Here is a 12,642-nt window from a genome sequence, read left to right as displayed (position 1 = left end):
TCTTGCGGGTACACCACAGTTTACTCAACCATAGCTTTTCATTCAACAGCCAGCGTACTCGCATCAGACTGTCGCACGCCAAGTCGTGGGCAGCACACGAGGGTGTAAAAAACAGAAGGCAAGGGATCCTTCCATGGAGGCGTGTGTGGTAATCGTGGGAGAGGGGACGCGAGCTTGCAGAGCCTCCAGACATCGACCAAAAGTGACACGTGAAGATGTGCTGACTGTGTTTGTTATGAACACGTAAACAGTGATAAATGATGTGTATACATCATTTAAGAGGCGCTGGAATAAGGCATGTCGTATGAGGGGGTAAGCAGTTTTAAACCATATGTACAAACATTGAAAAGCCTTGAGGTCAGAATGTTTTTAAAGAACACAAGTGGAATTATTCAGGGAAGGCATCCTGAGGAGGCAACAGGGGAAGGAAAAAGCGTGGACTCTGGAGACAGACACGTCCAGATTTTAAATCTGTTTCCACCACCTCCCCCTCCAGTCACTGGTGCTTTGCTTCCTTCATCTACGAGCTTGAGGCGACCATCTCTCAGAGTGTGCTCATGGAGATTGTGCGAGAGAGGCTGTGTGTAAGGCAGCAGGCAGAGTGCCTGGCCACATTGGTGTTCGGCACCCAGTAGGTGCTCGTGTGCTAGAAGAAAGCATGTCAAAATACTTTGACAAGGGGTTTGGGGCCATGATAATTGGCAGAGTAGGGAGTCTTGCAGATGTGGTCATGGCGGCAAGGAAGAGTGAACAGGAGAGAGTTGTGAAGGTGGGGTATCCTGGCGCGGTGAGGCCATTGCCCAGGGAGTCTGGGGTTGGAAAGTTCGGGAGCGCCTTGTATTCCCATCTTAGACATTCAGAATGGCCAGGAGAGGCAGCAGGAAAGGAATGGCCTGATGAAAACGAAGTTTGTGGTTGCCCAGGCTGCTGGCCAGCCTGGGTAGGGAGGCAGATAGAAGGCTGTTGTGTGTTATTTCCATATGATGGAGCAGGACCGGGGCTATGCACTGGCCTAAATGGAAAAGAAGAATCAGGGATTTCCCCTGTCCTGTATGGAAATGGAAATAGAATGGTGAGAGGTGATTTAGCATAAGTGACTCATTTTATGGATGAGAAAACTGAGGTTCAGGAGGGAGGAGGGACTAGTCTAAGATGTCAGAGACGACTCTGGTACTAGTTATTGTCAGACCCGAAGCTAGGGCTCCTACTTCCCAACTCCTAAGCCCATGGGTGTTTCTACCACCAGGCCGCTGACCTCCAGAGTAGACATTGGGAAGGATTTCTGTGGACAGGATCACAGAGAGTCTATTTTCTCTCTCCAGCTACCTTGGTCAGAATTCCTTCCACACACGTAGCCCAGCCTTCTCTCCAGGTGTGATTACCGTCTGGGTAAACCCATTTAGGGAGTTAATTGATAACTAAGGTTCCGCCACATTATGATTTAAAATGTGTCCACCCCTCTCTAAGTAACATTTACGTTTCAATAGCAGGTGCTTAAAGACCTAAGAGCCTGTAAGATTCAAAGGACTGTTTTCTTAAGAAGGTGCAATCACAGAGGCACCTGGGTGGCTCAGTCAGTTAAACGTCAGACTCTTGATTTTGGCTGAGGTCATGATCTCATGGGTCATGATCTCACGGGTTGTGGGTTCGAGTCCGTGTCGGGCTCCGTCAGGCTCCGCACCGACAGCTCCCTTTCTCTCTGCCCTTCCCCTGCTTGTTCTCTCTCTCTCTCTCTCTCTCACTCTCTCAAATAAGTAGCTTTAAAAAGAAAAAAAAAAAAAAGGTGCAGTCACAGGTTAGCTCTTCTGAGCTGGGACCCCTCACTGGCAAACCCTGAATGAACTTGATTTTTTTTTCTTCTACTCCTTACCTAAACTCCTTTCATCTATTAGCCTCTACTCTTGGCAACTTTGAGACCCATCTGTTCAGCCAATATTCACTAACACCTATTCAACACCAAACACTGCTCAGGTAAAGTCCCTGGCTTACATTCTACTGTAAATTCAGCGTTATAAGGGGGTGCCTGGGCGGCTCAGTTAGTTGAGCATCTGACTCTTGATTTCAGCTCCCATCATGATCTCATGGTTTGTGGGTTTGAGCCCTGCGTCGGGCTCTGTGCTGACAGTGCAGAGCCTGATTGGGATTCTCTCCCTGCCCTCACTCTCAAAATAAACTTAAAAACAAAATCCTTGTGAAAAAAAAAAAATCGGGGTTATAAGGACTAGGACAGAAGAAAAGACTGAGTAACATGGGAAGGAACAGTGTCACTGCAAAGCTGGAAGAGAAGGTCTGAATCTTGAGAGACCAGAGTTAACCAGACAAAAGTGGGTAGGCAGGTGGGGGCAGAGCATTGAGCAAAGGCCCAGAGGCTGCAGTCCCAGGCATGAGTTAATGGGCACCGGTTGAGGGTGGGCAAGTTGCCTCTAGTATAATCCTTGGAGGGGAAGCACAGGCCCCAAGCGTGCTCGCTGTCCTGTCGGGAACATACTGTGATGTGCCTTCGAGAGATTCCAGCCGTGGTGACAGTGTGCCATTGATGTCCTCAACGCAGAGCCTCACTCCGAGTATGGGGGTGGGGTCAGAAAACCCTACACCCCCGTTTCCAGGTGGTCCAAGGCGCATCATAAGTCACAAACTGGAAGCCTATGCAAATACGTACTTAAAAGCAGTTTACCCCTTAAAAAAAATTAGTGGCCGTCGTTAGAATTTAGGGAGATGTGAAATAAAAGTCTATATTTCAGGTTTCTCTTGAAAAAAATCATAGTATCTGATATCACTGGTCTCCCAGGAGGACAGTGGACTGGCGCTAAGGAACAGGGTCTTTTTCAGACAAAGCCTGAGCTCACTCCCCAAGTTCACCACAGCCTCTGTGTGGCTGTCCTTCTTCACTGACAGCCTGGCCCTGCCTTGGCTCCTCTGGTGCTCACCGAACTCTAAACGGCCCCTCCCTGCTGGTGCTGGTAAATAAAGGAGCCCCAACCTGCCTGGCTATACCCTCCTCTTATCTGATGTGCCCCGGGAAGCCTGTCGGGTCTGCTGGACAAGGGGTGAATAAGGCCTGCCCTTGCTTATGGGAACAGGGGTGGGGACTAGTAGACCCACTTCAGCTGGGAGCAAAATGACTTGGAGCCGGTGGGCGCCCAGGGAACGGGGCCCCCCTCGAAGCCAGGGAAAGGAGAGGCAACACATCTGGGCAAGGCTTGTTTGTACAAGATCATTATCCAGGGCCCTGGTAGCCTCTTAAACTGAGTTCAAATGTTTTTCATACCAGCTCTGCAAAGAAGTGGTGCAGAGAAAAAGCCAGAACTCTCCAGAACTCACCAGGCTTGCCCTTCCCAGCTTCCCCGTTTCTCTCTCTTCCTGGAAGGGAGAACGTGATTCCACATGATTCCACAGGTGGGCAGGAAGGAGGTAAGCAAGGTTGTTATTGGAAAATCCGTTCCCCACCCGCTCTGCCTGTGAATGGGCACATAGCCCAGTTTGGTATTAATTTACAAGCAGACCATGGAGCCAAGAGGTCAAAGCTCCCCTCCAGCCAATGAGATCGGATGTCTGGCGGGCACATGGTACATTTCAGCCGGAACGGCCAAGATCAGACATGAGTGCATTCATTCATTCTGCAGGTACCTACAGAGTACCTACTACAGGCTAGGTGATGCCGGGAAGGGCTCTTTGGACTGTGAAGAATTTTTCTTGGTTTTGTTTTGATTTGGTTTTGAGTAGGCTCCACACCCAACACGGGGCTTGAACTCATGACTCTGAGATCAAGAGTCACATGCTCTACTGACTGAGCCAGCCAGGTGCTCCTGGACTGTAAAGACTTTCAAGCAAAGGATTGAAAATCATCTTTCAATGGGGAGGCCGAAGGCTGCTTGGATGTTCTTCGCTGCGGCCATTCTCGGAGGCACTAGTGGGACTAATACTTAAATAATGGTTTCCTCCCAGTTACCAGAATGTCAGTGTCCTTATTCAGCTCAGGACCAATTCAGATGAACTTCTACTTAAAACTACAATTTTCATCCGTTGCATACTTAAATATGCAAAGCACTATGCCAAGTTGTTTAGATCTCATTTCAACCTCCTTAACATTTTCAGATGGGTTCTATTCTTTTTTTTTTTAATTAATTTATTTATTGTGCGCGCGCGCGCGAAAGAGAGAGAGAGAGAGAGAGAGAGAGAGAGAGAGAGAGAGAGAATGAATCCCGAGCAGGCTCCATGCTGTCAGCTGCAGAGCCCAGTTCGGGGCGTGATCTCACAAACCATGAGATCCTGACCTGAGCTGAAATCAACAGTCAGAGCTTAACTGAGTGAGCCACGCAGGTGCTCCAAGATGGGTTGTATTCTTAGTCCCATTTTATAAATGGGGAAATGAGGCCTGGTTGAAGTAACTTGTTCCAGAGTGCACACAGGAAGTAGGTGGGAGAGAGGAGATCAGACCCCCGGGCAGCCTAACTCCGGGGCCTGCCTGAGCTGCTAACCTGTTTGCAGCCCTGCCCCACTGGGCTTGGAAATGGCAGGAGTCCGACTCAAGCAAGGGAAGACTATTTACTTCACTTCCCAACCCAAATGACCTTCCAGTTCAAGTAATTGAAGATAATGATAATAATTGTCCTAATTTGCCCTCCAGTGACTGCCAGGATAATGGAGATGATTTAGAATCAAAAGCTGAAGAAAGGAACAGAGGTCATTTCATCCAACTCTCTCATTTCTGAGACAGGAAAATTGAGGGGCTTGGCCAAATTCCCACAGCTGGTTAGGAAGGACCTGGGCTACAACCCATATATTCTCCCTCCCAGCCCAGAACTTCTTCTACTGCATCCTGCTCTGCTGGGCCTCAGTGCCAGTACTGGCCTGGAAGCCAGGAGTCCTCGCTATCTGTGCTCCCGGAAGGCCACTATGGGGCCGATGTCAGACTCACAGAGGAGCGTTTCTTCCCCCTGGGCTTGCTGGTTGAAACATCAAGGTCTCCCCCACCCAAACCTCCTTATCAGGAACTGGGATGGGCTCTTAATCTGTAGCTCCCAGGCCACGTCTACACTCTCTGGACAGCGTGTTATCATCCAGAAATAGCTGACGGAGCCCAGGTCTCCCCGGCTGGCGCAGTGTACCAAGTGGGGAAGCTGGGAGCAGAATGGACCAACCACCCAATGCCCGGTCCCGGGACACGTGAAAACCACCAGCTGCTACTCAAACTGTTCCTGCCTACAGCCCCTGTACCCCCAGCTGACCAAGGGGTAGTCCCCACCACTACTGAAATTGGCCAGATCTAAAGTAAGCAACACAGAACACTCCCATGTAAATTGAGGGACTGTTTTTCCACCAGGAGCCGAGAACAATCCCCAAATCAATCTGCTATGCGGCCGTCTCCCCCGCTCGGGGACAGAGGTGGGTGATGATGGCCCCTTGGCCTCCGATAACCCTCCCTTTTCAGGCTTTTTACTAAACAATATGAAAACCAATGAGTGGAGCCTCTTAGGAAATAAGAAGGTAGGTGCTGGTAAGAATAGCACACCAGGATGGGCAAAAATTCAACCCTAACTCCATCCTTACATCCCAAAAGGCGGGTCCTTACAAATGAGTGCCTAGGACATTTGTGCTAGAAGCTACAAGTGAAAACGGGGCCATTCCTTCAAATGACCTCTTGACACAAGTGTCCCTGTAACTAATTCTGTTTGTGATACAGATGAGCCGGCTTCCCGCAGCCCCATTTCCGGCCTCCGCTACCCTCCCAAACGCACCACACACAGCCTCTCTGGCCTACCGACCACCTAGGACGCCCAGGTCAAATCGCATGTTTGTTCACGAGGGTCATGGAGGCATGAAATGAAGCGTGTACATTGGTGAGGGGTGGTTCTGTTCACGAATCAATGTGTTTAGAATGTGGTTTAAGTGCAGCCCACCTCTGGCCAAGAAGAAAACTAGCCCAGGTCAGTGATGTACTTGTGACCTCAGTGGAGATTGCTGAGATAGCAGGTGGGGGGTGGGGTGCGGAAGCCTGTGTCAGAACCTCATGGACCGAACCCAAGAGTCGGGGATGATAAAGACTGTTCTCATTTCCTCACATATATCCTATCCATACAAAGGGAGTAATAAATTGGTAACCTTTGGCTCTCAAATCTTTGCCGTTGGGAGTAGCTGCTCTTTAGCTGACTGGTAGCCTTGGCTGTCCATTATACATTCAGTTCCAGGGCCCAGATCCTGAGGCCCAACTGCTCTTGTCTAATAAGAACGGTGGGTCCTGGGGCACCTGGGTGGCTTCGTCAAATGTCCGATTTCTTGATTTGGGCTCGAGTCATGATCTCGCGGCTGGTGAGGTGGAGCCCCGCGTCGGGCTCTGGGCTGACAGCTCAGAGTCTGGAGCCTGCTTCGGATTCTGTGTCTCCCTCTCTCTACCCCTCCCCTGCTCGCACTCTGTCTCTCTCTCAAAAATAAACTTAAAAAAAAAAAAATGGTGGGTACCAAATGGCAGTCCCAGAGATGACAAGAGAGCCTGTGCCGGGAACTTTCCAACAATTCTGCCCCGGCCTGGCAAGGGGTTCCATGCCCCCTTCTCACCATCTCAGTCTGAGACTCAGGCTGTGAGCCTTAATCATTGGTCATGTGTTCAATGCCTCGCACTGACTGACGGTACATGCTTGCTGAACAAACAAACAAGGGAACACAGCTGAGGCCTAGGGAGGGCAGGATGCGTGAGACCTGGCTAAAGAGTGCTCAGTCTAGAACCCCGTCCCGTCCAGCATTTTCACGGGGAAGTGAGAACGCGCACTAAGGAATGAGGTAAGGAATACTTCTTGGCTCTCTGTCACATAACGAGATTTTTCTTTTACGCCAGCCACCTGCTATAGGTCTTCTGAGTGTAACTGAAGAGAAATACCATGAGACACCAAGAAAAGGATTTGCGTCTGAAGAAAACGCTTAGTGAGTTGAGGATGTTGGCTTCTGTACACCACACGGCTTCACCTGCTACATTTTTATTAAAGTAACCAAAAAAAAAAAAAAAGGAAAAAAGAAGCGCGTACATTTGTCCATAAAGCTGTACATCCTTCCATATAAAAACACTATTATACAATTAGTAACCTTTGTCTTTTCTGTCCGAATAGCTTACCAACGTGCTACTATTATTTCTTTTTACTTAATAGGAGAGACAGGCCTGCTCAACAGTCCAGCTCTGGGTGTTTTGCTGTTTTTTAAAGTGAACATTAAAAAAAAAAAAAATAAGAAAGAGAGAGAGAGAGAGAGGAGAGAAAAGATTAAGCAGGAGACCATGAGGCTGCTTCTTTTTTAAAAAGGCAGGGATCTGTTTGCAGACAGGATGCAACAATGCCACGTCCAGTGATTCACAGCTTTGTCTCAACCCACAGGCCAGAAAATGAGCTCTTGGGTCTGTGGGTCTGAAGTTAGCTTTAAAGCAATAAAGGCTGGAAGCAGGGTCTGGGAAGGCAGCTTGGAGTCTAGAGTTGAAAAGGAGGCAGGACTGGCAGGACTGGGTAGGGACAGTGTTTGGTAAATAGCACCTTTGAATCAGAAGTGAGTGGTTAAGAAATTCAGGGAAGGGGACTGGCTGTGGAGTGGGGGACCCTCGGGCAGGGAAGAAAGTTTCCTCACTAAGGGGCGACAGCCTGGTGGGCTGGACAGGAGGGTAGCCAGGTAGACTGGACGCTCTAGCTACGTCCTTCTAAAGTGATTTTGAGTTTGGGAAACTCAGGGCCTTCGGAGGACCCCCTCACTAATGTCACTGAAAAACCGAAGGAAGGCGATTTCTTCCCAGTATAGATTTCCACTGGCTCTGACCCAGCACGGTAAATATTGCACAAGTCTACAGACAAATCTGGGTTGTACTGAGAGACAGCAACTTCCCCACAGGTGCTCTGAGCACCAGGGAGAAAATAATGCCCAGGATTTTGGCTTTTAGTGTCAGCCCTACAAGAATACCAAGTAGTCCTGCAGAACTCGGGGAGTTCTCCCATTCAGCCAAGGAATACCTGCGAGGCCGACCAGCCAGCCAGAGTCCCGAGGACGGAGGGATAGTTCCCGAAGCCCTCCAGGGCACCAGGAGGTTCTGAGAGCTGGGTCTCCTTCAGACTCTCCTGGGACCCAGGAGGCCATATTGCACAATGAGTCGAGAGCTCTTGTTCTGGAAAACTGGGTAGCTCCATGACCCAACCAGAAGGGGAGAAGAACGGGAGAGTCAGGGAGGAGTGTTGTGCTTTTAAAAAGAAGGCAGTAGTAAAGAACCTAGAGTTCCCTGTAGCTTTTGAGCCAACTCTTGAAGGGATAGTGGCAGCAGCAGCAGCATCAGGACGTTCCTGTGATTCCAGAAAGAAGGGTTTTGGCCAAAAAACCCCAAAAAAACAAACAAACAAAAACAAAACAAAAAAACACATCCCCAGTGGATACTCTTTGGGTCCCAAAATTCCATTGCAAGTCACCCCCAACTTAATCACCACGTATACTCACACACAGAGCAGCACACAGCAAAGCAAAGGTTTCGTGCAGAGTTCCCTTCAGCCCCAACCCCGATCACCTCTAACTCCTGCCTTACTCCCCCGACCCCCACAAAACAAAAAGCTTTTGTTTCCTGGCTGGGAAGCAACATCTACCAGGCCCCTGAGCATAGAATCAGAAACAAGTCATGATTTCAAGAAAAGCTGCTTAGGGCAGAAGCAATCAGGAGAGGACTTTTCACTCTCTGCCCTGGATCTCATCAGAAACATGAAAGACGATTAGGCAACATAGTATAACTTAAGTCCAGGCTTGAATGCCCCTGAGTAAGAGAGGGGCCAGGGGATACAGGTGTCCCGTTCGGGAGAGGGAGAGGTTTGAGCTCAGCCCCTCTTCTCCCCGCAAGGCAGATCCTGACCTCTCTTTCACAGTTGCTAACCTTGCTTGCTCCCTCCCCCATCTTCTTGGGGTGCCAGCCAAGCTTCTCACCTCACCTCAAGCCAGCGCCCCCCCCCCCCCGCTTCCGTACTCCCCCCTCCCGTAGGCAGACACGCTGGTTCCCAGACTCAAGCGCACAACAGTTCTCTCCGAAGGCACCTGGGGAGGCCACTTCCAAGCAGCTCCCTTTAAGGATTTTTCTTTAAAAAAAAATCTTTTGGTTTTTTTTTTCTCCCCTTTTCTTAAAAAAAATAATATATATATATATAAATAGCTCTTCATTTAAAATACAGTTCCCCAGGTTGAGGTATGCAGCGGCCTGTTGTCACGACAGAATGGGTACAGTAGAGTGCCTGGTGGGGCTGGCGGGGGATCTAACTGGAGACCGCCATCACGTAGTTCTTCGAGGGGCTGCTCCGGCCCAGCATCATTTGGTTCTTGCAGGTGAGGAGCCCATAGGAGGCTGCCACCGGGGCCTCCTCGTACAGGACGCAGATGGAGCCATCCTCCCCAATGCGGTAGGACACCTCGTAGGGGTCCACCCACAGGGTCAGCTCACTGGGCAGCAGCTGGTGCAGCTGGGGCTGGCTGAGTCCGATCTGGCTGGCCACCTTGCTGATGATGGGGTCCATCTTGTGGTTGATTCGGATGCAGCGGTAGCCGGAGCCCTTGGACGGCTTCTCAGGAAACCAGTGGTGTTTGTAGTGCTCTGTGGAGACGGAACAAGAGGGAGATGCCCTGGTTAGAGCAGCTGGGCTGTGGGGGAAGGGGATGAAGGGACAGGAGGAGAGGCAGGAACCCAGAGATTTTAAGTAAGCAATGTAGTTTCTCATGAGTTCCAGGACCTTCCTGAGACCCTCCTGTCGCTGTAGCAGAGATAATTGTATGGAATCTGGAAACCCCCCCCCCCCCCCACTAGGAGGAGGATGTGTCTGTGTGTTGGGAGGGAGTCCCATAGCTCTGAGGCAGTCCCAAGTAGCCAGTACTTTTGGCACACCCCAGTTTAAGGAGGAGGGGTGAGACTGGGGAGGGCATGTCCAGACAGGGCCTCTGGAGACCTCCTGGCTGAAGTTGGAGGCCAGGAAGGCTGCCACCATTGTCAGATCCATAGCGACTCATTGTGTCCCCCACTCTGGGCCCTAGAGGCTCCCTCTGCCTCCTTCAAAAGCCAGAGCCCCTGAGCAGCGGCTAAGGGAGTCGAAATCGGGTTGGTTTTGATGAAACATATGTTGCTCCACAGAAGGCAGGATCTGTGTGGGCACGTTTGGAGATGGCTATCGCTGCCCAACACGGTCGGCCAACCGGCTGGAAAACAGCTGGGAGATAAGTCTGGCAGCGGCTGCTTATCTCTTGTCCACCTCCCGTTTCACACCGCCCCCGCCCCCAACACACAAGCCAGCAGAGCGCAGTTACGACCTACAAGGCTTTCTCGGGACCATAATGGGTGGCAGATGGCTAAGGGGGGCCAAGCATACAAAGGGGGCCGGGATTCCAACTTCGAACGAATCAACGATCGGCCCGGGCACAGCGCAGCGCCGCACTGCCGGAAGAACCACGGCCGAGACTCCCAAGTTGTTAAGAAGGCTCAATTGCGCCTTCTTCTCCCATAATGACCCCTTGGCTGGCCAGGCTGGGTCGTCCGTGGCGCCCTGGAGAGTCTCAGTAAGGGCAACGAGCTCGCGCTCAGGCCCGCAGGTGCCTCCTCTCCCGGGGCAAAAGCCGCGACTCGGCTCACACTCCAGGGCCAGGGTCCGCGCCTTCGAACGCGCCCGACCGGAGCGGACACGGACCGAGACCCGAGCGCAGACCCAGGGGACTGCGGGGACTGCGGGTTGCCCCGGGGGCTGGAGGAAACCGAGTCCCGGAGCTGCTCGTGAGCGGAGCCCTGCTCTGGGAGCAGAGGAAAACGACCAAGGCAGGAAGGGGAGCCGAGCCCCAGCGGCAGGGGTCGACGGACGCCAGGATCCTCGGCGTGTGCTCACCTGTTAGTGCCTCCTGGAGAGCGCCGCTGAAAACCCTTAGTCTCTGCTCGCTCACGCAGCCCCGGGTCCTCAGGAGGCTGGAGAGGAAGCCCACGGCGGCGGCGATCTCCGGAAGCATGTCTGTTCTCTTCCCGGTCCAGCGGGCCTGGCTCATGTCTTGCTCGGCTCAGGAGGCGGTGGCAGCGACGGGGAGCAGCGAGAGGGAAGTGTCCGGTGGGACGTGCCGCTTCTCAAGCTTCCTCCGTGCGCTCGGCCGCTGCTCGGGCTCTGCGGGGACTTTACCCCGGGACGCGCCTTTCATACTATTCCGAGAGGCGGGGAAGCCTGCGCCGGCGCCCATTGGCTACTGCCAGCGGATGGGGGCGTGGTCTGACGCCCGCCTGGCCCCGCCCCGCGCGCTCCCGGGGCCGCGAGGCCGCTAGCCCCTGCCCCCGCCCCCGCCTCCGCCCCCGCCGCCTCCCCTGCGCTGAGGTCATCGCCCGCTGACGTCAGTGCTGGGAACCTGAGCCGGGCTTGCGGGCCGAGGGAGGCGCCGGGAGAAAAGGGGGGCCGGGGAGGGGCCGAAGCCTCTGGGCGGAGGAGTGCTGCGTCCAGTTCGCGGCCAGAATGCCTGGACCTCCTCTCCTCTCCGCCGGTCCTTCCAGATTTAGGTCACCGGCCACCTCCTCCAAGAAGCCTCCGCTGAGAACACCTCTCTCTCCCACGCGGCCCCTTTTCTGGCTCCCACATTTTCCAACGCCCACGGTCAGAACCAATCACTCGGACGCTTTGTCACCTTTTAACCGCTTTGCCCTGTTTGTTAAAGAGGTTTCTCTCGGGTCTTCGGAAATGTGGACCAAGTCTTGTATTTACTTAGGCAATAATCCCGTCTCCCCCAAACATGTTCTGCCCTTCCTCTGCACCGATGCCTTTTCTCTTGCCTGCTAGCATCCAAGTCTTACCTGTTTGAGGGGGAAGGGTGGGAGCAGTGTTGCAAGACTTTTCTGTCCCCGCAAGTTATTTTTCTAGTCTCGCCTTCCTTTGAATGCCAAAATTTTTGAGTAAGTGGCCTGCTCTCAACTGCACACATTTTCCTGGCCACTCCCTTTTCCTCCTCCTCCCCTCTTCCCCCAGCCCTCCCTCTTGTCCTTCCTCCTTGTGGATTGAAGCTTTTGTAAACATGGGCTCTTGCGGGAAAGAACCCAGCCTCAGTGTCCGAGATCCACATGCAGGACCGTCAGGACCTGGCCCGGTCACAGGCGCTGGGCAGATGTCCACTGGATGGGCAGAGAACTTCGAACCCACATCCCGGAGTCTGGCATACGTGGGTGCCCCATATATATTTGTTAAATGAGTCAAACCCAGTGGCCTCTGTAAATTCTCACTTTCCTTGGACTCTGGGCCCTGCTGACCACCTCAGGAAGCAGTTTCTCCTCCTTTTCAGGGGCACCTGGCACCAGGCTTCTCAGCCTCCTTCCCCTGCTGTGTCCGCCTGGACCCCTTCTGGCCCCTGTTCCCTCTCTGTGGCCCTTCCCTCCTCTCCCTGTTCTCTCCACTTGCCTTCCTCACAGAAACCCTATTCATGTCGTCCACTCTGCTTACTTTTTCGCAACCGACTTTCGAATCTGCATAGTCTGTCCTGGTGTCCTTTCATCCTGCTGCTCCCCCCACCTGCTCTCTCCTGCCCCGTGGGTGTCCAGCCACCAGCTCAGTGTCAGTCTAAGCCCACGGTCTTTTCCAGCTCCCTTCCTGATGTCCATGGCTGTCAGAGATGCCTTCCCTTCCCCAGGCACTCCGCCCT

General features: G+C 52.5%; 1 protein-coding gene across 1 annotated transcript; it reads right to left on the bottom strand.

Annotated features, from left to right (window-relative positions):
- Positions 1-6,955: 6,955 nt before the first annotated feature.
- On the bottom strand, positions 6,956-11,152 carry BTG2 (BTG anti-proliferation factor 2). The gene is made up of 2 exons (XM_047841106.1): positions 10,863-11,152; positions 6,956-9,589 (listed from the first exon to the last, which is right to left on the bottom strand). The coding sequence occupies exons 1-2, from the start codon at positions 11,014-11,016 to the stop codon at positions 9,255-9,257; spliced, it is 489 nt and encodes a 162-aa protein (XP_047697062.1). The 5' UTR covers positions 11,017-11,152; the 3' UTR covers positions 6,956-9,254.
- Positions 11,153-12,642: the final 1,490 nt, after the last annotated feature.

The sequence above is a fragment of the Prionailurus viverrinus genome, chromosome F1, assembly GCF_022837055.1.
Source record: "Prionailurus viverrinus isolate Anna chromosome F1, UM_Priviv_1.0, whole genome shotgun sequence".
In the NCBI taxonomy this organism is placed as follows: Eukaryota; Metazoa; Chordata; class Mammalia; order Carnivora; family Felidae; genus Prionailurus; species Prionailurus viverrinus.
The sequence above is the reverse complement of the archived record's forward strand: the minus strand, read 5'-3'. Positions and strand labels throughout refer to the sequence as shown.

Bases quoted from the DNA above. Each gene is read 5' to 3' on its own strand.
- BTG2 (XM_047841106.1), bottom strand. From the start codon at position 11,016: ATGAGCCAGGCCCGCTGGACCGGGAAGAGAACAGACATGCTTCCGGAG. The intron at 9,590-10,862 runs GTGAGCACACGC...CCGTCTCCACAG, and splicing joins TCTCCAGGAGGCACTAACAG to AGCACTACAAACACCACTGG.